Source organism: Augochlora pura, chromosome 1 (genome assembly GCF_028453695.1).
Source record: "Augochlora pura isolate Apur16 chromosome 1, APUR_v2.2.1, whole genome shotgun sequence".
NCBI classification, from domain to species: domain Eukaryota; kingdom Metazoa; phylum Arthropoda; class Insecta; order Hymenoptera; family Halictidae; genus Augochlora; species Augochlora pura.
This window is the reverse complement of record NC_135772.1, coordinates 6749726-6773051: the sequence shown is the minus strand read 5'-3', so window position 1 is coordinate 6773051 and position 23326 is coordinate 6749726. Positions and strand designations below refer to the sequence as shown.

General features: G+C 34.3%; 4 protein-coding genes across 9 annotated transcripts in view; 2 read left to right on the top strand and 2 right to left on the bottom strand.

Moving 5' to 3' along the window:
• Nucleotides 1-16837, top strand: part of LOC144479018 (uncharacterized) — a 36813-nt gene extending 19976 nt beyond the window's left edge. The window contains exons 4-11 of the mRNA XM_078197476.1: nucleotides 6626-6858; nucleotides 7255-7466; nucleotides 7827-8041; nucleotides 8757-8960; nucleotides 9052-9168; nucleotides 9849-10133; nucleotides 10627-11113; nucleotides 15085-16837. Of these exons, the coding sequence (XP_078053602.1) occupies nucleotides 6626-6858; nucleotides 7255-7466; nucleotides 7827-8041; nucleotides 8757-8960; nucleotides 9052-9168; nucleotides 9849-10133; nucleotides 10627-11113; nucleotides 15085-15487 (2156 nt within the window). The 3' untranslated portion in view covers nucleotides 15488-16837. The remainder of the gene's footprint in view (nucleotides 1-6625; nucleotides 6859-7254; nucleotides 7467-7826; nucleotides 8042-8756; nucleotides 8961-9051; nucleotides 9169-9848; nucleotides 10134-10626; nucleotides 11114-15084) is intronic.
• Nucleotides 16564-19738, bottom strand: LOC144479027 (putative serine protease K12H4.7). 2 transcript variants are annotated; one of them, XM_078197486.1, is made up of 9 exons: nucleotides 19637-19738; nucleotides 18824-19037; nucleotides 18573-18754; nucleotides 18259-18494; nucleotides 18059-18194; nucleotides 17675-17991; nucleotides 17464-17596; nucleotides 17224-17393; nucleotides 16564-17149 (listed from the first exon to the last, which is right to left on the bottom strand). In XM_078197486.1, the coding sequence occupies exons 2-9, from the start codon at nucleotides 19022-19024 to the stop codon at nucleotides 17043-17045; spliced, it is 1482 nt and encodes a 493-aa protein (XP_078053612.1). In that variant the 5' UTR covers nucleotides 19025-19037; nucleotides 19637-19738; the 3' UTR covers nucleotides 16564-17042. The 2 variants fall into 2 exon arrangements, with proteins under 2 accessions (XP_078053612.1, XP_078053619.1); XM_078197493.1 differs by having other exon boundaries at nucleotides 19503-19642.
• Nucleotides 19711-21508, top strand: LOC144479041 (uncharacterized). Of its 5 annotated transcripts, none has more exons than XR_013495468.1 (3): nucleotides 19711-19759; nucleotides 20126-20866; nucleotides 20928-21508. XR_013495468.1 is itself a non-coding variant. In XM_078197520.1 (2 exons), exons 1-2 carry the CDS (start codon nucleotides 19756-19758, stop codon nucleotides 20578-20580), a joined length of 459 nt encoding a protein of 152 aa, XP_078053646.1. In that variant the 5' UTR covers nucleotides 19711-19755; the 3' UTR covers nucleotides 20581-21508. The 5 variants fall into 5 exon arrangements, 2 of the variants coding, with proteins under 2 accessions (XP_078053646.1, XP_078053668.1); XR_013495466.1 differs by having other exon boundaries at nucleotides 20126-21102; nucleotides 21215-21508; XR_013495467.1 differs by having other exon boundaries at nucleotides 20126-21102; nucleotides 21195-21508.
• LOC144479035 (nitric oxide synthase-interacting protein homolog) lies at nucleotides 21472-23210 on the bottom strand. The gene is made up of 5 exons (XM_078197507.1): nucleotides 22902-23210; nucleotides 22724-22835; nucleotides 22058-22458; nucleotides 21691-21799; nucleotides 21472-21628 (listed from the first exon to the last, which is right to left on the bottom strand). The coding sequence occupies exons 1-5, from the start codon at nucleotides 23075-23077 to the stop codon at nucleotides 21557-21559; spliced, it is 870 nt and encodes a 289-aa protein (XP_078053633.1). The 5' UTR covers nucleotides 23078-23210; the 3' UTR covers nucleotides 21472-21556.
• Between the last annotated feature and the right edge of the window lie 116 nt (nucleotides 23211-23326).

Here is a 23326-nt window from a genome sequence, read left to right as displayed (position 1 = left end):
AAATTCAAAATTACCGTGGTGTAAGTACGTACTAGAATCTAGAATTTTTTAATACCGAGATTGCATGCTCCGTAAGAAATACTCCATGATGGATGCTAACCGGAAGAACATGTTAGAATTTGCAAAACAGCACATAAATACTGCAATGCATTACTGGAACAAAATCATTTACATAAGGGAAAGTATTTGCTACATTTGCTTCAGACAGACGTTTCAATAAACGGGAAAGGAATGTAAAGAAGAGAAAATTTATCCGATTATGCTGACGTTTTAAAATAATGGGACTTCGAGACAACTTGAACCATTTACGCAATTTATATATCTCGGAATATTTGTTACGAATTTATAATACTGATCTTATATAGTATCCACAGACTTTTCTTGAACGACGAATTCATACCACTCCGCTATCAAAAGCAAATCTGAAAGCTACTTTCATGGAAGAGCGCATTGGTACCGATGAAAAAGTGCCGTCCAATCTACCATCTAATTTAGCAAGTTTTATACCAAGGCTCCCAAAAGCAATTATAAAACCAAAGGAAAAATTAAAGTATCAAATAACCGGTTTCTACTACATATTCAAGTAGCAAACAACTAGTTTTCTTTTTTACTTTCATAAACTTACGTGAACTATTTTTTGTGCTAAATTCGACAGATGCTTATTACGAGAATGTTTAGCACATTTCATACTTCTTTTTTTTCAGCCGTGTAAGGATTGCACGATCTTTCGTATTAAGATTTCACTAAACAAGTGTGTACATGTGTAACTTACTCTGTAGATTAGATACTCTCTGCAAATTAGATACCTTTGATAAATTACATACTCCCCGTAAATGTTATTAAAACTTCAGGTACAGATATGTAGGAAAAAATAACGTTTCCAACAATTACCAAATTTCTTTTGAGAACCGCAGTTATAATCTTCATTGTCCAAACTATTGTACTAAAAAGTGCTGTCTTAGGCATTTTAGCATATTGCTTTCACAAAACCAGTAAGTATGCAAGATTTACGAACAATAATTCTTGCAAAATACGTACGTAATAAACGGAAAGTTTCCATCATTGTTAATGTTTTTAAACACTATCTCGGGTGGAGGCAACTGCATTAGAACATTAGGCGACAATTAAATCCTTTACAAAGATACATAAACGTTAAAAACGATTTTTCGGAAAATGAAGCACCAGTTAAAAGAATGTTCTTCCAAATCCGTATCTTATTTGAAACGTAGAATCAACCTTTGATTGGTTGTACTACGAATTCTGACCCACGCTGTATATTTAGCGGTTTAGAATAGTGAAAGCAATATGTTAAAATGCCTAATGACAGCACTTGTTAGTAGTTTAGCCAATGGAGATCGTAACAACGGTTGCCAAAAGAAATTTGGCAATATTTAGAAATGATTAAGTTTTGAGGTTCAATATTTACAAGTGATAAATTCTGATTTTACACCTAAATGAAAACCAAGCAGAATTATTTTTGTATTAATATTTTTTTACCTCTCATACGTTAGTCAGAGTAAAGAGGATGAATCGTTTTCTTAGGGTGTAATTATTTTTTTCCTTTTGTATTCTCTTCTATTTGTATTATAATATGATTTAACGAGTTAATTTATGTACAGGATTAGTCTTACTACGTTATTGTCAAACCCTAGTCCTATTTTGACGAGTTTAACTCGTGATGGAGATTCCTAGTATTAATAAATATGCAATATAAGTATTAATCTTTCTTCCCTTCTAAGAAGTTATTACATTCAAAACAGTTTTAACCATTGCAACTGTTTAAATATCGCGTTAATTTTCGAAGCGAATTCCTCGAAAGCGATACGAAGTTTTTATCGGAGTTAGTTTTTGCCTGAGAACGTTTGGAGTCACGATTCCCGGCCGAAAATTAACACGATATTTAAACAGTTGCAATGGTTAAAAATGTTTTGAATACAATAACTTCTTAGAAGAGAAGAAAGATTAATACTTATTTTGCATATTTATTAATACTAGGAATCCCCATCACGAGTTTTAAACAGTTTAATTAACGCAATATTTAAACAGCAACCGTAAAAAAATGGTACCGCAAGGAATTAACGATAATGTTGCTTATTGAATATATAAATAATTATCATGACAGTTGTTTAGTTCGTTTAATTGTCAAATCATTTTTTCCGGAGATAGCAAGAGGTCAGTTTCTATTAAAAATACCTGAAGCTGTAAACGGGGCAAAAGCCTGGAAGATATTAGAAGACTGAAATTTAGAGTACTTTACTTTACGTCTTCCGGAAAACTGACAATTAGCAGTAAAACGACACTTTCTATGAGAAAAGTTGGCCGTCACGATTAATGTCTACGACCGAAACGCTAAAAATTATGGCGTCTCTTCAGCAAACCGTAAAATATGACCGTAAATTCGCCTATCGCGAGCATTGTTCGGACGCGAGAAATATTTAGAAACTTTCCAGAACGAAAGTGAGAGTCTTTTCACTTTTGATCGCTGAATAATAGTGCATCGCTCTGCAATCCTGCATGTTACTATCGGCCGCTGTCATTTTCATTTTCTGCCTCGAGTTTCCGTTTTACTGTTTCGTTTGGAATGAGTTCTTAAACAGGCAAGTTACACTGCTCCATTACAAGCATTACCTAATTTGACTAGCTGGAGTGATTCTGTTTTAATAACTTCCTCGATGCTAAAATTTAATTAACCACGAAAAGATCGTAAATTTTATAATGATAGTTATTAAGTAATAAAACCGTTATTAATTTTCGTTCCCGTAAGTATTATTTAACTCTGACGAATTATAATATATTACAGTTCATCGTAATTCACACAAGCAGACAATCGTTCTTCTTCTCGAAGGTTATATAATTCGTTGGAACCAACTTTTAACTCTACCATCACTGAACTATTACTTCCTTTTACGATATTTTCCTAAACTATAAGTGCACGGAAGAAGTCAGAACATATTTAATAGCGAGTAGTTTTGTTGTAACAAAGTCCTTAAACAGTTATTCATCGCTACTAACTCTCTCTCTCTCTCATAAATGGTAGAAGAAGTCAGAGAAAATACAGTACAATTTTACCTAAAGCATAGTACAATTGCATTTATGGCAAACATAAATAAATCAAATTCAAAATTATAATGCTATTAGAAAAACTTAAAAATATAGGTGTATTACTTTCGAACAATTATAAAAAGGAGAAATACTTTTTCGTTTAACGTCCTCTTCTTATAATCGACTTAGGCAATTTTGATTTATATGATTACATAGAAAATCGCAATTTACTTATAGTCTGCGGATGTTTATTCAAAATAAAAATGTTCTGCATCAGTTGTAAAACTCGGGAGTCAAATATAAATTTCTTTCTCACATTGATAATTTCAAGATATTAGAAAATAAACATACATGTTAATAGTTCTTCGCAAACTTTCAATAAATTTGCTATAATCTTTATCTGGAGACTATCAAACAAATTCATGAAATTTTTAACACGGTACAGAGAATGCCTTTAAAATGTCTACAGAGAATTTCACAGGAATACTTATCCAAGCATTTACGATCTCGGTGAGACGTGCCATGTCGGTGGTTTCACGAGTTCCGCGATTTTGTCGCGGTGTCTGGAATAGATTTCCACGGACAAATGGCTGATCAAACAGGGGTAAAACTTTCACCGTTAAACGAAACGTCCGATAATAATGACAGACGTTCACGTTTACACGGAAATCAAGAGTGAGAGTGCTCTGTTGTTCACAGAAAGGAAACCCATTTTCTATCCTTTCACAACACACCGCAGAAACTCTGGTACTAAAGAATATTCTCAAAACATTTGTAAACACATTTTGCAGATCAATTTTCAATTTTAATCTCTCATTTCATTGTTCGTTTGCAATCATATTTAACGCCATCTTTAAATTAAAGTTGTCGAATAGTTATGAAGTTAATAATTGCTATATGCCGTTTATGAGACTGAAATTACTGAACTTCGGCTTATAATTGCAGAATACATACACTGATCTCCCAGCACTTAAACTCATCCAGAAATGTTCCGCTCAACGAATGGGAAGATTCGATGCAATTATCATGGTTCAATGTTACTTTCATTAAGTTTTCCTAATGCGTCCGAACGTAGGTAGCATGTTACTTCTTATTCATCTCAGGACAAAAACGATTCTACTCTGAATAATACAGCTTTCTTCTGTAAGGATTCAGGTAGCATCCACAAAGAGGATCGCCACGATCGCGATCGCGATCGCGTTTTGCGAACTGACTCACGCATAATGATGGCCGTCGTGATCAGATTGGTTAACCATTTTAGAAGCGTTTCTGCCTCGGCAGGGAAGAACAAGGTGCAACTTTCACGATGCGTCTTGGTGATGCGAGCGCATTACACGAACGCGTTTAATTGCACAGAAGTTCGGTTATCGTTTTGCTATCGTTTTTTTAACAGGATAACAGAGAAGAACTCGATTATGTTAGCGTGCTCACGACTCGTGGATCGTCTGCACTTCAGTAGTGAACGGGTTCTTATTAACAGTAACAATAGTATTGTTAGATCAGCTAAGTGATATTTCAGTATCTTCTTAATAGCGTAGCCATCATTTCATCCTTCCAATCCCATAAATGTATAAATATGCACAGATAAACCATGCACAGTGTAGCATGAAACTCAATGAATGTCACTATATTCAACTTTCCTTTCATCGAGAATTGGCTCTATTATTGCTGAAAAACTTATCTTTATTTTAGAGTTTAGAAAGAAACATTTATTATGTATACAGTTTATAAGTTTCTTTTGCTTACTCACTATTACGTGGATTTACACCAGATCATTATCAGATTCTTAACATTATAACATATTTACAGTTGTATAATAATTTCTAGTTTTAATTTTACCTTTTATACTGAGTCAATTTTTGTTATAAGATACACGAACTCCCATTAATATTCGGATACCTTTTAAACCATAATAACTTTTTTAGAACCGGATTAAACGACTTGAATTTTTTCAGACGATAGCGGGACCAGTCTAATAGACTGTAACGGGAATAATTTTTTTTAAATGTACTGTTGCCCAGGGTAATGAAAAAAGGTACAAAAATCATTTAATAATTTTTTTATTGGAGCCTATAACGAGGATTTGAAGAATGCTTTTCACAGGTGCCGTTAGTTTATATGCATCTTGAAAATTTCATCGAAATCGTTTGACATTGGTATTAGCTGTAAATAATTAGAGCTCGCAAAAATCACAGTTTTGTCCCGATTTCTGACACTTCCATCCAATAAGTACGAGAAATCTGCAGTTTTTAAAATCGATCAACACTGTAACTTGACTTTGTGTTAACCGAGATTTACGAAACACATTCTTTAAATTTTCGCTCTAGGCTCCGATAAAGCAGTCTTTTATTTTGTTGTGCCACTCCAAGTACTAAAAAAATTGTTACAAAGTAGTTTAATCATAGACCCTCTATCATTTAAAAAATATACAAATCGCTTAATCCAATTTTAAAAAAGTTTTCGCATTTTCACGAGCACAGATGATTTATCGCTAGACTTGAAATATCTTACCCTTATATTATCATACTAAAATATCGAATTGCTTAAATTTAGTTTATCATTGGCATAGTTATAAACTGATATATAATAATAATAATAATAATGGAAATACCGAACGATTTCGCTGAATAGAAAATTGTGACCATCGCGTAGGCGATTACAAGGAACGAAAGGTGGAAAGCATGTAATTGGAGTTGATGGTCGTGGACGAAACGACGGCTGTCCATCTGGTCACACCTGAAGTGTTTTCCAGGTCGAAAGATGTAGTACTCGCCGAGCTCCGGATTATTTCAGACGAGTTTATATGTACATATATTCGTTCGGATGCCAGATTTTTCAATCACTGATTATACTGAACACGATAATCGAAATATTGTTCGTGACAAACGAGCTCAACAATAATAATAATTGGTAGTAATAAAGTGACATCTTCGTTGAACAGTAACGTTTCGTATCGTTCAGTTTAATGTATTCCGCGAATCGAAATACTGTACGAGATTGTTTTAAATCGTGGTGCGATCAAGTTATTAAATCGTTGAAAGTTACTAGTAGCAGAATGTCGTGTATACGATCAGATAGCGATTCGTGACTGCAAAAAGTATGCGTAAAGTGAATTTATAAATTTTTGAGACGTAGCGGAACGGAATTGCTAGATCATTAATAATTGAAACAAGTTCCTGAATTTCTAGGAAGTGCTTCCACAGAGATAGCCGTTTCAGTCTTAATTAGTGCTACTGTTCCTTATTTAGGAACCAACGTCTGCTCTTTCAGTATATAGTGTGCTGAACATTCTCAAGGGCATAGAAAAACACTCTCCTTGTACACAATGATTGCCAACAATTTCATAAAACTAAAACAAAAAATTCCTAATTTCTAATTTCTAAGTTTCTGAATTGCATATTCTAATGTAATTCACCTTGCACAACTATGACACGATAAAAATTTATTTTTAGATCGGAACATTTGTAGGTCTCACTTATGAGTAATACAGAGGTCAACGTGTTAATAATCCTCTTTGTTTATTATTATTGAGAGAATATGTTTCTATCGGCTTCTTATTTTATGCACTTTTCTTTTGTTGCAGGCGATGGGGTACCCGGAACAATTGTCGTTCGTGTCGGTAATAACCGTCCGGACTTGGGAACCAATCCAATTTGCAATCGCTTCACCGGTCCCCAAGAAGAAGGACAACCTCTATTCCTGCCTTGTAATCCACCAATGCCCGGAGCTTTCGTGTCCGTGCACCTGGAGGCAAACACGCCGACACCTACACCGGTGCAGCTTTCCCTCTGCGAGGCTTTCGTTTATACCGATCAGGTAAGGTCCTAAAATATTCGAATTCCAACTTATATGACTACGTATTCGTATATTTTTAATAAAAAGCAATCATCATAATCATTTCGATCCTTTCGGAATTGTTGTTACTAATTAACACCTCAAACACATTCGGAATAATCCATTTCTACTGATCGAGCAAAAAGTAATCATATCGATTGTTTTCAAATTATTGTTACTACTGCGAAGACATTCAGGATACTCTAATTACTCTTTATTATAATATGTAAATATTGCATAAATATAAATTACTACTTCTAGAAAATTTAGCGATGAGTATTTAAAATAAAAGCAAAATAAGACCGCACCACAGGAATTAAATGATGAAGCTCTTTTCTTCGCATCGTATAAACTAGTATCGTCACTTTTTGGCTACAGGCTCTCCCGATAGAAAGGTGTCCACAATTTAGGGACCAGCCGCCGGGCTCAACGGCAACGTACAATGGAAAATGTTACATTTTCTACAATCGTCAGCCAATGGTATTTAGAGAAGCACTGGCGTTCTGTCGTGCACGGGGCGGTACCTTGGTGGACGAAAGTAATCCTGCGCTGCAAGGATTCATCTCCTGGGAACTGTGGAGACGTCACAGGTAACATATTTATCGTCAACGTTTTACCAACGTAAATCGGTACAAATTTGTTTTTTACGCAATGTAATACATTTGCCAGAGTCTGCAAATTTTAAGCAATTCAATTTCACTTTTAAAAATTTCGATGAACTTTTGTAGTTCGAATATCTTTCGATGCGAAGAATCAGAATGCTGTTATCGGGTCTACTTTGTTTACATAAAAATGTTTACGTCAGTACTTTTCGCAGTTTTATATTTGCCACTCGAATGCATAACATCCGCAACCTGGCAGTTGCCGTTATGCACCGGAAGAGCTAAACGCAATATGATTTCTTCACTGTCGCACAAGTCTATTCTTACAAACACGTTTCGTTTTCGAAGGAGCGATACATCGAGTCAGTACTGGATGGGCGCGGTAAGGGACCAGAAAGATCGATCGGTTTGGAGATGGACAGAAAGCGGAGATGAGGTTTCAGTTTCATTCTGGAGCTTACCTCAAGGCACGGAAGAAGATTGCGCTCGATACGACGGCAGCAGAGGCTGGCTATGGTCTGATACACCTTGTACGGCTCGATTAAATTTCATCTGTCAGCATCGTGAGTATCGACTTTCGAATCACACTTTTTCTAATACATCTTTCTCTTCCGTTACTACTGGATCGTATGAGAACGCTGTTACACTTAATCCATTTATAACGCAATTTCTTATTTTAAGCACACTTTATATTTCAATGCGTTCATTTCACGTTCATGATTTCTGCATAGCCTAATTTTCTTGCACTAAACCGCAATTTCTAATTTTCATAATACATTTTACAAAAGTCAAAAGTACAAGTATTAGAACGAAAATTCCGGAAAATGAAGGGTTGCTGATGCAATTTGAAATAACTTTCCCCGTAGCGAAAATGCAATCCTCGGCTTTGTTTACGAGTTATTAACAAAAAACGCTGACCAATAAAAGGCGAGCTCAGCTGGCGTGTAGCGACCAACGATCAGACGAAACTCAGTTTCGTTCATTGGCTCGGCCGCCTCATGTCAGCTGAGCTCACCTCTCATTGGTCAGCGTTTTTCATTAATAACTCATAAACAAAGCCGCGGATTGCATTTTCGCTAATGACCTATAATAAGGTCATAATTATGAATAAACTTTAAATGACCTCAGGACCCCCCTCCCTGAAAGTACCATACTTTTGGGACATCCTGTATATTGAACTTGGTCACTATCGTTATTAGAAAATGAGTAGCAGCCAATACTGACACCACTTAAGTCCAAAATTTTAGGGATGCAATACAATAATACGATAAATTACAGAGCCACGTGCATGCGGTCGTCCGGAACAACCGCCGAACTCCACAATGAGCGTGACGACAGCGACGGATCGAAATTTAGCGAATGTTTACGAAGTTGGAGCAACGGTAGAGTACACCTGTAACGCGGGTAGCCTTCTTATAGGACCGTCGAGCCGTACCTGCCTGGATACCGGCTTCTACAACGAGTTTCCGCCGGTGTGCAAAAGTAAGAAACCCGCAATGTCAGACAGAAGTCCCGTGACTTCGTGAACCATATACAGTTCGCTTGATCTTAAGTTCGAACTTGCTCGTTTCAGGTATCGAATGTGGCTATCCAGCTAGCATAAAACACGGTGGCTACACACTTATCAACAATACCGTTACTTATCTAAGTCAGGTGCTTTATTCCTGCGAGGAAGGATACGAGATGACGGGTAAGAATCGGTTCTGGTTCATCGATATCCGACATCTGTGACTCGATCTTGAATCAGGAGAAACGAGGGAGATAAATTCATACTTCTGCCGTTTCATGTTCTTATTACGCTATATTATTCCTCGACCGAACAAATTTTTCAATGATTAGCACACTGCCGAACGAGCGAATGCTCATGAGAGTATAGTAAAGTTGATGCCATTTAATCAATGAAACAGGAACAGCCGAGTCACGATTTGTAATAGTGATTATACTTAATCTTTCTTGCCATCCTCGGTGTATTGCCGCAAGGATTAGTATCTACATCTGGACAGAGAATTATGACATGACTGTATAAATGACCTGGTAGACCGATTATAGTTTTCTTTAACTGTTTTAGAACTCGTTATGATATAAAATATTTTGGTTTTGTGAGAACAGGTAGAAGTATTTATACTCCTTTCACAATTTCTTTTACTGGCTATAATGACCATGCCCAGATTGTAATAATGGTCTGTATCTTACATGCTTTCATTTTTTAAAGGAATCAATTTGAAATATTAGGTAAGGAGGCATACAATTTTTTATAAGAATTGCAGCGTAATATTTCTACCATTCATACATGTGGTTTGAATCGACGCTTCCATATTATTATAAAAATTTACATTTCGCAGAAAAAGTGATTAATCTTCTCTATTTAAGGCCGAGCAAGACTGACTTGCGACATCGATGAACGTTGGAACGGACCACCACCTCGTTGCGAACCGATTCTCTGCGATCCTCCAACACCTGTTCCTCACAGTTACATTCAAATAGATGAGATAGACGAGACTGAGATGGTATCAGGAAAGGCCGGTTTGAACCGAAGTTTACTCGTAGGCAGCATCGTCACATACACTTGTGAAAAAGGTTACAGGCTTACTGGGTTTAGGCAGATTCTGTGTTTGCCTACTGGATTGTACGATCACGTCGCGCCAACGTGTACAGGTACATCAATTACTTCTGTGTGAAGTCTAAGCTCTTACATTACTTTACACACTGTCTGCATTGCACAGAATATCTTTAGAAATTGTATTAATACACTTTTCTGATTTATTTTGACATTTCACATTAAGTCAATCTTGAGCACACGGGTGACTCTCGAAATTGTTATATCGTGTTCCAAATTAATGTTTACATTATCAAAAGTGTTTATATCTAAAAAAAAACTATTAAAAATCAATCAGTCACATGTCTCGATTTCATATGCATAAAGTGCAGTAATGAAATAAAAATATTGTATTTTAGAAAAACTATTTCGCATCTAGAGTTAAGATGACTTTGTGAGCAAAGGATTAATATCTCCTTTCTTTCAAAACTAAATTTCTCAAAAACAGAATATGTCAAAGGAAAACTTTGAAAACTATATAAAAAATACTGTCATTGCGCAGGATAAAAATCTAGCTGCAGACTGTTCAGATACCTATTTCCAATGTTGCAGAAGAACCACGAACAACAGTGACAGTTCTTCCAAGAGTAACAGTGCGACCAATAACAGCAAGGACACGACACACGTTCCTGCCGCCAAAGGTGCCTTCTACCACTACCACGAGCACGACCACGGTCGCTCCACCTCGAAAGATAGCCAGTACAGGCGAATTACCAGCAACAGTCAGAGAGACGATCCCGAGGAAACCGAGCGTCGGTCTGCAGAGGCCAGCAGCCTCGCCTCCAGCTATTCTAAACGGCGATAGTAGCGATCATCCGCAGGACAACGAGATTTCCGGCAGCGGTGTGGATAACGCGCAAATCGGTATTGGTTCCGGCGTACCGGAGCCATCCGGCCCGTACAGAATAAACAACACGGATCAACCAAACAACACTCATCAGGCGAAACTAAACCTGGGTGCAGTGATTGCTCTAGGTGTTTTCGGTGGCTTCGTGTTCCTCGCCGCAGTGATTACCACAGTTGTGATACTCATACGCAGGTAAATCTGTGTGCAGATCATTCAAGTGAACCGGAGATTTTCGTTCTTTGCCTATCTCTTGCAAGGGAAGTACACGATTTGGATGAGTCGCATTTTAAACAAATCCTAGTTAAAAGTTGATCGATGTGTATGAACGAAGTTTCAAGCATTTGTTATTAATATTCTACCACTGCTACATATTTATATAGTTTTCTCCTTTTTACGTTGTATAGTTTAATTATTTTAGTTTTCTCTTTATAATGACTGATATCGTACACTAATGGTGTATAAGAACTATTATTTAATTTGTTTTTGTGTAAATAATATTTACTATATGTAAAGAATTGTATTTTAAGTTATATAATTATTCCAAGGCACGCAATGCCAACTGTTCTGCTAATAGTAAAAGAAGGATACAATCTGTCCATCAACATAAATTTTCAAGTTATCAGCCATCGTTAATTGAAGCTTCGTTTATTGCTCTCGTTAATGTACTTCTCTTGTTCGATTCTGTGATCACGTTACTGAGGTCGATCCAAAAGTAACGCCTGTTATTGCACATTGCCAAAGAAATATTCTGCATGATAATATTTTAGATTAGATGCTGCTCAAGATCATTAGAAATCATAATTTTTATGATAGTTGTACTTGAATGTACGTTTTAGAAATAGTAATTGCAGATTGACCGAAAAATAGAAAAAAAATGATCGCGACGTAAGCATTTTAAATATTACATTGCGGTATAATTCGTAAAATGTAACATTTAGTATAATATGTAATAATATATTTTCTGTAACATTCCGGTCGTTGTTGCACATTTCATAGGTGCATCAGAAAAAAATGGTATTAAAGTTACATTTTCAACATTTATGAATGCTGTGTCAAATATTCAGAGTCATCTTTCGTGTACAATCGTTATAGTTACTTAGAGAAAATGATATTCTAATCGTTTAGAGCAGACTTGATTTTTGTATTTATCACCATCACTGACATTTTTTTGTGAATATTTCGAACGTAACGTAGGTGGAGGTTGCATTGTTCCCATCTAAAATTTTGAAGCATTGCAAAATATTTCGCATATTACCAGTTTTCGGTTTAGCATTTCATATTCTTTTTAAAGACTACAGTATCATTAATCATCCTAACAGGCATTATTTCTTGGACAAACTATACATAACTAGCTTTTATATAAATATTCAGAATATATTTTATTTTCGATTCTACGTGTGTATACTGTATTGCTTGCTCTACATTTGTTTAAACTGTTTTCTACACCTTTGTCTGCCTTCTTACTATTTTCATGTCACCTGCTCATGAAATATTGTAATTGATACATCTTGAGTGTTGTAAGTAATGTAACAAAGTTCGCGGGATTAATTCTTCCAGAGATGAAACGTGTACAAAATTGATGATTTCGTCAGAGGATTCCATTCTTTGACGCCTAACTAGTAATTAGTATCACGAGATTAATTTCGGTGTGCACGGTAGAACTTTGTCCTACTTTAAGAGATAGAATGTCTAAAATGAATTTCAAGTGTTAAAGAAGAAACAAATAATAATTTCTTCAATGACGATTGCTATTCCTTAATATACGTTCATACGTGTTAAGAAAGTAATTAGAAAATTAGCCACAAAATTACAATATGTATAGGATTCACATTAACTCTTTCATTGCTGCTTCAGTGGAATTACAAATTAAATTGCTCCTCTGTGAATATTCTAGCTTACATAAATGTAGGATGTAGCATATATTAAATAGGTTCCAAGTTTACATAATCATATCTAGATCAAATAAATCTGAACTTTCTATAAGAATGTCATGAATGTTGCGCGTACGCAATAATATTTTCTATTTTCAATCAAACTTCAAAGTACTGTTTTAAATTCTATTCAATCGTTTTTGGTGCAAAGTGTTCCTTACCTCCCAGCTAAGAAACATAAATGTTCTTCAGTACAATGTACACTATTGACGAATATAACGTAAATCAGTAAAAGAAATCGCTATATTGTAAGAGTTTACTTCAACATAAAACTAAAGAGAGTTAAAATCCACCTTTCATCACCAACAAGAAGAACTTACAATCAGTTGTGTCACACTATGTAAAAAATAAAATAAAATGGCTGAATCTTCACCTTGAGGAACATATGAGGTGTATATACATTAGAATTGAGATACTTTGCACAAAGTCGAGATGAAGTTGTTATTTAGGCAAGCAATGAAGGGGTTAAGTATGAGAGTGAGTAAGCAGAGAAGGGGGAGCGAAGGAGTCGAAAGAAAAGAAAATGGAAGGAAAGAAGGGAAGGGAAATTGATTGATGAAGGATAACTATTAACACTGAGCCCGTTTGCGTTGCGGTGGCTAGCGGCAGTGGCAGCGTCAGAGGAAGGCGCCGCAGGGGGCTTGGTGGGGTTGGTGCGTTGAGGGGTGGCGGTAGTGGTGGCCTTGGAAGAGGTGAAACTGGGATGCCCTCGCGTTGGTATACGCTACTGGCGCTGCCCTTCCCCGACCAGCACCTGGGGCGCCGCGATTTGACGGCTCGCCGCGGCACCGATCATCCTTATTCCTTCGGTCTCTCGGCGGCCCATCGCGCTGGATACTTCTCCAACCCATCCCTCTAGTTCATAATTACCTTAGTCCCCTATCTCTCTCAATAAATATATATACAGCCAACCACCATCGCCCTCCACCCTCCACGCAACCACCGCCCACCACTACATCAACAATCACCACGTACCACTACAACCGCTCATGCGCCACCCACTAGTCAAGGTAAACGAGCAAGGTTTAATAATTAGCACTGATAGTGATAGCTCGTTCACCACCTCACTCGATAGAGGCTTCTTGAACGCACCGGAATTATGCACTTCTCCTCGAAGTTCCTACCAAAGCTTCTACGGTAAACGAGAGTTCCCTGGTAAACACTGATGGTTTGAAACTTTCAATGACAGCGATGCTGAGAATTGTCGAGTCTTACACTAATTGTCACTAGCGATTTATTGTTTCGTAATATTTGTTACAGTCAGGAAAGTGTTTGATCCTTTTCATCTATGATTGGAATCTTATTATTCTCGTCGTCTGCGTTTAAGTCTAAGCCAATCACTAAACATTTAGTCTGATTCCTAGACATTCCTTGTGAACTTTGAAGAAATTATTTGAATTTCTTGGACATGGAAGTTCTTACTTATAATTTAAATAGCTGCAAATTCTATTATAGGAATCATTTGCCACGAAAGAATATTGAGTAGAAATACTCAAGTGAACACAGAATATCCAAGGAAATGGAGATTCTACTTATAAATGAAAACTCACTTTCTGTTACTAGTACTATAAATTAATGCATCTTGTATGTAGTAGGCATAAAGGAAGAGTAGAATTGGTTGTATATATTTGAACAATTACACACTCAGTACCTACACACCTATCCCTATCTTCTATGCTAATAGAAACATTCTTTTTCACAACTTACTAATGGTAAACACAACAATATCAATAGGTGTCTACTCAACTATTCTAAATTAATATTTCAAATTTCCTTTCAAATTATACAGATAATGATTATGTAGAATAATAACTGCATCTTACGTAATTTTAGTAAACATAGATTTACTTATACAAGTTTCATCCTAGAAATGATAGATTTATCACATTTCTTCTCATATTTTTTCTACTCCTCAAATTTTCTGCTTGGTGACGGGCTGTAATATACATATGTATGGAAAAAGCTTTTCAATTTTGTGATTCTCTTGATCGATTTGATTTTCTGAATTGCTCCATCAAGTGACCGTCTTAATGCCATACAACTTTTGTTTAAAATGTTCCTTTTTATTTCGTTTGTAATGTGCATCTTAAAAAACAACTGCACGAAAAGAAAAACAAATCGATGCAGCGAAATACATACTGTTTTTTCTGTTAAAAGATTTGTTAATCAATCTAACTTTCGCATCATTAATTCGAGGATAAAGTATTACTTAAATTTTTCTATATCACACAGAAATCGTGGTGGAAGCAGCAAACACTATAGGCACCGTGCATCCCCAGATTGCAACACTGTAGCGAGTTTTGGCAGTAGTTCTTCCGAAAGCCGAGGTGGTCTGAATCGATACTACCGACAAGCTTGGGAGAATCTGCACGAAACTGCAGGCCAAAAAGCTGGTCATCCTCCGCTTCGTCGCAAGGAAACCCTGGATGAACCAGGCTACCGAGAGAACTATCGTGGTAATAGCAATAACACCGAGAGAGACGGCTCAGAATTGGTGATTAGTGACGTCGCCACGTATCCGTCCAGCAAACACGCGAGTATTTCCGACAAGAAACGTCATCATCATCACCATCACCATCATCATGGTAACTCAACACCCGAGTGGAGGCAATCTCAATCGCATCACAGATACTGAACATTGAATTTCATAGATAGGAACCTTATTTATTAGAAATTCGGTGAATCAGTACTCTAGCGAATCACGATTGGATTACGTGGGAGCTTTTACATTAATTATTAGCTCTGGTGAAAAGCTGTTAATTGACCGGTAACTTGAAACTAACTGAAAGTAATTATATCTAGCGGTAATGTTAATTTTGTGTAAGATAAATGATAAAGTAACAAACAATTTCGGTTAGGAAAAAGTAGAACAGAATATTATTTGGAGTGAAATATTTTGTCGGTAACTGGTTAAAATTGTTAGATTAAAACATTTTTACAAGCAATATTTTGTTCCGTTTGTCTATTCTTTCTACTAGATGGCAATTTTTGTTATTTCATTACTTATTTTACACAATATATGCATATATATAGTAATATAATAGTACTTTATACCTCTAAGGTAACATTACATTTAGGTAGTTTCATATTACTGTGACTGATTAAAGATGATTAAAGAAGATTTTGCTAGAGAAAATACGTGAATTCTGCAATAGAATTCTTAGAAACGTGGTGAATGATGAAATATTGCGTAGCGGAAACTTTCAGCGCAATTTGTGGACAAGATATAGAATGAAATCGTCCTAAAATTATTATTCTGTTATACAGTAAATTATTTACTACCACATTGTTATCTAATGTAAATACAGTATATGCAGTAATATAAGTGAGAGAAGGAGAGTTGTTCGCGGATGTTGGAGGATCACTAGTTGATCAAAGGACATGCCAAAAAATGAAAATAATTACTAATTACTGATCAAACGATTTCTAAGAGATATTTATAGGGATTCTTTGTTACAATCATATTTTTCATAGCATGATGTTCATAAAAATTTTGTACTCGACGCACTGAAAAATCTGATATGGGCACCTTGGCCTCACCTTAAAGAAGTTAAAATAATTTCTTACAGCAACACAAGGTATTTAAGAGAAGTGTCGTTAAGGAAAGGTTGATGCTGTCCATTTTAGAACCAAAATCCATGTAGCTGTGGTGCTTATTTAAGAATATAAAACATGATTTATATCAAAGTTGACGATACTGATTTATTTATACATACATAGTATTGATACGTTTTATCTTAACCAGTTCAATATTGTCGAAACTATAATTAGGGAATGATATCTTCTTATTCATTGACTGAAGTAAGATATTTTCAAAATAAGTTTGTACATGTATTTAATATCTTTGTAATCCGCAAAAAATTGTAATAGTGCCATTATGGGCAAACTTGTTTAATATATTTACACATACGTTCTTGTCATTTAACATAGCACAGGATGACTAATGCTAATCTAATGTTAGTTTAGTCTCGTTAATGCACAGAAATGCGACCGAAAAATATTTATGTAGCCTGATTGTTAACAGTGATATTTAAGCAATATATAAAGAAATAAAAACTTAAATTTTTTAACAAAATTTTTGTAATCTTAATCATTATTTGCATTTTGTTTCACTAAAAACTAAAAACGAAAATCCATGTATCATTTAAGCAGTCTCACTTATATTATGTTGAAAACTTAATATATATTAATTATTCAAGCCATTGATTAAGCAATTTTGCAATCTCAACTCTGGCTTTCTTTAAATCAGGTAGATCATTTTCGGATGGAGGATACATATTTGCACAATGAGCAGTACCTGTAGAAGTAAATAATTCAATAAATCGATAATCTATAAAGTTTGCACATGTAAAATATCTGATATTCGCATACCATTGATGTAAATGGCAGGTGCTTGCGGATCCAATGACTTCGTAATTCCTAACGTATGCCAAGGGTCCACTGATCCATGTACAAACACTACTTTCGTAACTTTCAAATCTAGTGCTCCGTACAAAGTGTTTGTTCGCTCTGTTGCCGACTTTAACAAATCAACATTGTACCTATTGCAAAATAAAATTTAAATTATTCTGTATAGTAATAAAAAGTATTAACAATTGTACATGGCCGAACCTAGGTCCAAATATGTCAGTACACTGTTGTATAAAGAAATCTACTGGAAAAGTGTTACTGAATAAATTCGACTGTGCAGTAGAACTTTGGAAGAATCCAAACTCTGTGCATGTTTGATACATCCATTGACGTCCTAAAAGATTGTAATTATAATATAAAAATAGAAATATATTTTTAAAAAAATAGTAAATTTAATTCCAAAATTAGTTACCTCCCTCTGCCTGTTCACTAGTCCAAGTAACATTTCGGAGTTCATGAATCATTTTACTATACATATAATCCAAGCATTTCTCTTTTGATGCATTCAATATTGTATTGCTTAAGATTGCAAGTCTATTAATAGCAATACCCAATGACTGATTTGTTAAAATATCACATGCACTATCAACAGTCAAATTAGCCATTGCCGAATTATTGCGATTGTCCTTATTATATTGTACAATGCCAGCAAAATTACTTGCTATTGTTTCATACAAGTTTGAGATATCATTGTGTGTTGTGTGTCCTGAATCAATAGGATCACATAAACTATAAATTAACAAAACTTTATTAGCATTTTGGGAGATTTTAAACAAATAATTAAGTTTTTACCTACTTAAATTTTTCGGATAAACCCCTCTGACCAATGAGGTGACGTAACATTATATGAAACTGTTTATTTGCTTCCACTAAAGAGTCTACACAAGCCTGAGAGTAGTTTCTCATAGCATTTTCAACAACAATATAATACTCTGTAACCATTATAAATTAATGCAATTTTCTTTTCCGTAAAGTATTGGCTTATTTTACATTTACCTTGGAAATCTATTTCAGCTAACAATGGACCACTTGTAGAAACTGCTCCATGAACTAAGTGAGGATATTTAGCACGCATCCAAGCAGCTAATGAACCAGCATAAGATCCTCCAAATGCAATCCATTGGGTATTATTTGGTAATTTAAAATTACTATTCATGCTTTTTATAAAGTATGCTAAATCTGCAAGTGCCTGTTCTGATGATAGATAGATCATATTTTTTACACTTAAATCTCTGCAAACATTGAATGTGTTACATGGAAGTGCTTAAATGTTTATATATAGTAAGAGTAGCAATGTTGAATATCATTACGATGTTGGGTGACTCTTTCCATAGTAACGGTGTTCCACTTGAAAGCAAAGAGCTCCAAATATTTTAGCATATTCAATCCACTCGCCCTCTTTCATCCATTTAGTAGAAACTGCACCTTCTCCTCCAATCATTAAAAATATTGGACCTCCTTTCTTATAATAATCTCCATTCACAAAATATCTCTGTAAAAATTTATTAAATACATCAATTTAATTATAGAGTACAACCTTATAAATTCTTTTTTATAGTACCTGCTGCCAAACGATTGCATTGGTTGGATTAAAATGATCTAAATATTGTGTAAACCATTGCTCTTCCACTTCATTTTGATCTTCTGGCGAAATTGGAATACCTAAATTGCCATATCTACTTCGACCTCTCATAAATGTTCGCCAAGCCGTAGTAATATTTAGAACACTTACAAAAAGTAGCAGGAATAGTAACCGATTCATTTTTCAAAATATTCTAAAAAGAATGGAACATATAAAAAGTCTTATAGTATAACTATTATTTGAGATATCATTATCACTTACAAATTATAATATTATACAATATTCTATAGAAGAGAAATAGATAAAAATAATAAACAAGTTCCAGAATTAATTCAAGATTTTAGAATTTATGAATGAATAATGTACTAAATCTGTGTTCTATAGAAAGTGTGCTTTATACTTTATCCTACTGATAAGTCATAGATTAAAAAAGGGGTCAAACTGCAAAACTCTTTTTACAAATGTTATTTTTAATTATTATTACTATACAAACAACTATTTAAATCCTATAAACAAGTATATCAATTATTTTAAACATAAGAATGGAAATAAATGAGATTATATTATTATAAATTAAACTAAATACGATTAATATGATTAGTATAGATAAACACAATGAGCACAATATATAAAACACAAAATTTCTATATCGACTTACTTATTTATATATTTCAATGTAAAATTTATAACAATTAGTACAAATTGTAGACGTTTTAAAAATTCTTTAGCAATGTTCAATTTTACAAAAAGAATAATAATACTTGAATAAATTATTTTTTGGTACAAACTTACTTAGCAATATGAATCTTGCCAGATTCCGAATGATTCCGAATATGTAAATTTATTCCAGCGCCATCTACAACTTACAACTGCGACCTCTAATCTACAAGCTGAATTTCTGTTGTGTAGCCATGTGTATGTATGTTTATATATGCAATGCATAAGATAAAACTAAAAGATATTAATAACTAAACCTAATTAAATAAATCTACATATATAACTACGCATACTTCACGAACGTATGACTATGCTGATAATAATTTTAGCGAGAACAAACATACCTTTTCAAGCTGTGACTGAAGAATGAAAATTTTGTACAGCAATTGTTGTTCTTAACTAAAGGTTCATTGTGTATATTTATATATTAGTTTCGTAATTATTTATATTTGTATGTTATCTCGTGGGATTAGTGTATTATCTATATCAAATATTTCCATTTGCTTTAAGCAAATGTTTCTATTAATTCTTTGCCTCTACTAATAATTTAATGCTTCATTATAGGTATGGATCCAGAATTTCTTTCAAGACTGATTCCACAAAATAAAGATCACATTCGTCCAGCTTGCAAGAAGTGTGGTTATGCTGGACACCTTACATATCAGTGTCGTAACTTCATTAAAGTTGATCCCAATAAAGAAATCGTGTTGGATGTCAGTAGTACAAGTTCTGATAGCGACGAAAATTATGTTACGCCTTTGACTGAGTTAAGAGAGAAGGAATTGCAAAGAAAGCAGAAAGATGCAAAAAAGAAACACAAAGAGAAGAAAAACAAGAAAAAATCAAAAAAACATGAAAAGTCTGAGACAAGTGATAGTGAATCTGAAACAGATGATTCTAGTGAAGAGAAAAGAAAACACAAACATAAGAAAAGGAAGAAAAAGTCAAAACATAAGAAACGTAAAAAACATAAAAAAGACAATGGTTCTGATAGTGATGACAATGACAAAAAAAAATAATTTTTTTACAATATAAACGCAACTCCAGTTTATAATGAGTAATGTAAATATTGATCTCATTGTTAATATAGTATATACAAACAAAGTTACATGCTCTGTGCATGCATACATCTACATTTACATATCTAAAGACATTGAATAAAATTTGTATGAATCTGGAAAATTAAAATTGAATCCACTGTTAAAAATTATATCAATTTAAATAAAGTAAAAAAGTTGATTAAAGAAGGTTATCAGTTTATGGCCATATTTACATTATAAATAAATTATGCAGTAATATATAGAGGTAATATTTTCAGTATCATAAGTTTCTTATATTTGTTATACCAGCCTTTTTTAAAACATAGGACAAGAGTGTATCTCTGAATAAAACTCTTCGCAGTTGCTATAATTTTGTATATGCGAGAAATGCCTGGTGAATTACCCTTCCCCGCGTCTTGCCTAACTATGTTGCAGAGTCTTGAGCTGCAAGTCGTATTAGGGCTATTGTCAGAACAGTATCAAGATTAAATGAATAAAAAAGTAAGTATAAAGTTTTGAAATATCCACCCTATTCACCCGATCTATCACCGATAGATTTTAATTTTTTAACACCTATACAACTCATTTCACAGAATGAACACTTTGTTTGCAGAGATGGTATGGAAATCTTTCTAGCCGAATTTCTTCATACAGAAGATCAGAATATCATAATATCAATAAACTAATGTTGAAAGTCCAGATGTTTTAGCCTTCCATCATTTTGAAAGCTAACGTTAAATAATTTATTTACTTTGGTAGAGTTAGAGAGGATTCTAAACACATAGTCTTAATATAATCTTAATAATTTAATAATCTTAATATAATCCTAATTTATTTACTTTGATAGAGTTAGAGAGGATTCTAAACAGATAGTCTTAATATAATCTTTATTTATTAAATCTCCCACGTGGTATGTACATTATTTATCATTTATTATAAATTTTACCTGTTCAGTTTACGCTTGTAATACTGGTCTTTCATGTTTCCCTTCTAAACGATCGTTAACAGCAGCGTATCCAGTACCACCCTGCAAATAATGTTGTTAATATTTTTATTCTCACGAGTTTCAATGAAATGTATAACAATTACCCTTTGAAGCGGTATAATATCGGCTTCAGTCAGTTTTGTGCTATCCAAAGGATTTATCCAGTCTCTTTTTATAATCTTCTCCACACATTCCACAGTTATTACATCACCCCTGGAAACAAAATAATTATTACTTAATTCTGTTAAATGAAGTAGTAATATGGATAATATGAGTTAGTTCGAATTATAATAGTGTAAGTCACATTTTTGAAAATTTTAGATACTATAAATTAGTGTAACCAAATCATCTTAATAATAAATTTGGTCAGCACACAATACATATGTTGGTAAACAACATTCCCTGTTTTTCACAATGGGAAAAATGTGACTTCTGCCATTATGATTCTAACTCATTTAAATGTAATCGTACGTTGTTCTTATAACTGCACATGGGACACTATTACTTAAAATATCATGAGTAATAGGACACATATATCGTGCTTGTTTAACAATAAGTGATTTTTTATCATCTGGGTCTTTTACTTCTGTGAATTTTACTGGTATAAGGTCTTTTATTTTCAATGGCTTTCCACTTATAGGACAGTAAATTGTCTTATCCGGCTTTTTTAATATTAAGTCTTTAGCTTCCGGTGTTTTAGAAGGAATCCAAAAACTCGGAAGTATTTTGTCTTTGCCATTACACATGTTAGAAACTGATGAATTTGATTCATCTATACTACTTTGACTCCTAGAAACAATATTTTTTTCACCCTTCAAAAAATTCTGTAGCTTTTGTAATTCTTCATTAGCAGTTTTTTCAAGATTTTGTTCCTGAAAATAACATGGAATTTTATGTTAAACTTGATTCATGTACAACTATTTTAACTATAGCTGTCCCATAATGAGTTGACTCTAGAAAAGGGAAATGTATAAGTAGGATAAGAGAAGCCAGAGAAGTGCTCTGGATATTTATTATAAAAACTTAAAACAATATTTTTGACAGCTTTTTGGCATTTTGCTCTTACATCTCGTACATGCGCATACTTTCAATTTGACTCAACTCATTCAAGGGCGGCAAGATAGTGTTTATATTAACCTCTTGCTGTCGTTTCTGTTTCTCATACTCTTTCAACTTTCTTGTGTATTCTTTCTTTTTCGTCAAGACATATTCCAAAATTGCCTCTTTGTCAAACAAATAGCCATCTTTCCTACAAAATAAAATGTCAGTAATGCGGAACAAAGAAATAAATAAGAATCAATTCGAAGATACAAACGTTATGACAGGGTTTCGACATGGTTGTAAAGTAAGGCAACAACAATCAAAATCTTTCACAGAATCTTTGCCCACTCTTTGTGTATTTGTTCCATAACCAGACGCTGCTGCATCTTTCTTTTTCTCGTGATAAGTGTAAACAGCACCAGCAGTACAATTTCTTGCGTGTCGTGTCATGTTTTGTTGACTACACAGTAATGGGTCTTACTTCTGCTAGACGTGTGCGAGCTGTCTTCTCTATATTCAGCAATGGCTTCTCCTCCTGCACACTTTTCATGCTCCCTAAGCTGGCTCGCACATCCCCACCATTTTACTGTGCAACCAGCTTCACAAGTACTGTAAAAAGAGAAAAAGATAGGATGGAGAGAAACAGAACGATAACCATCAGATTCTATGTGTTCTGTTGGCGCGCCATCTGAGGCAAGC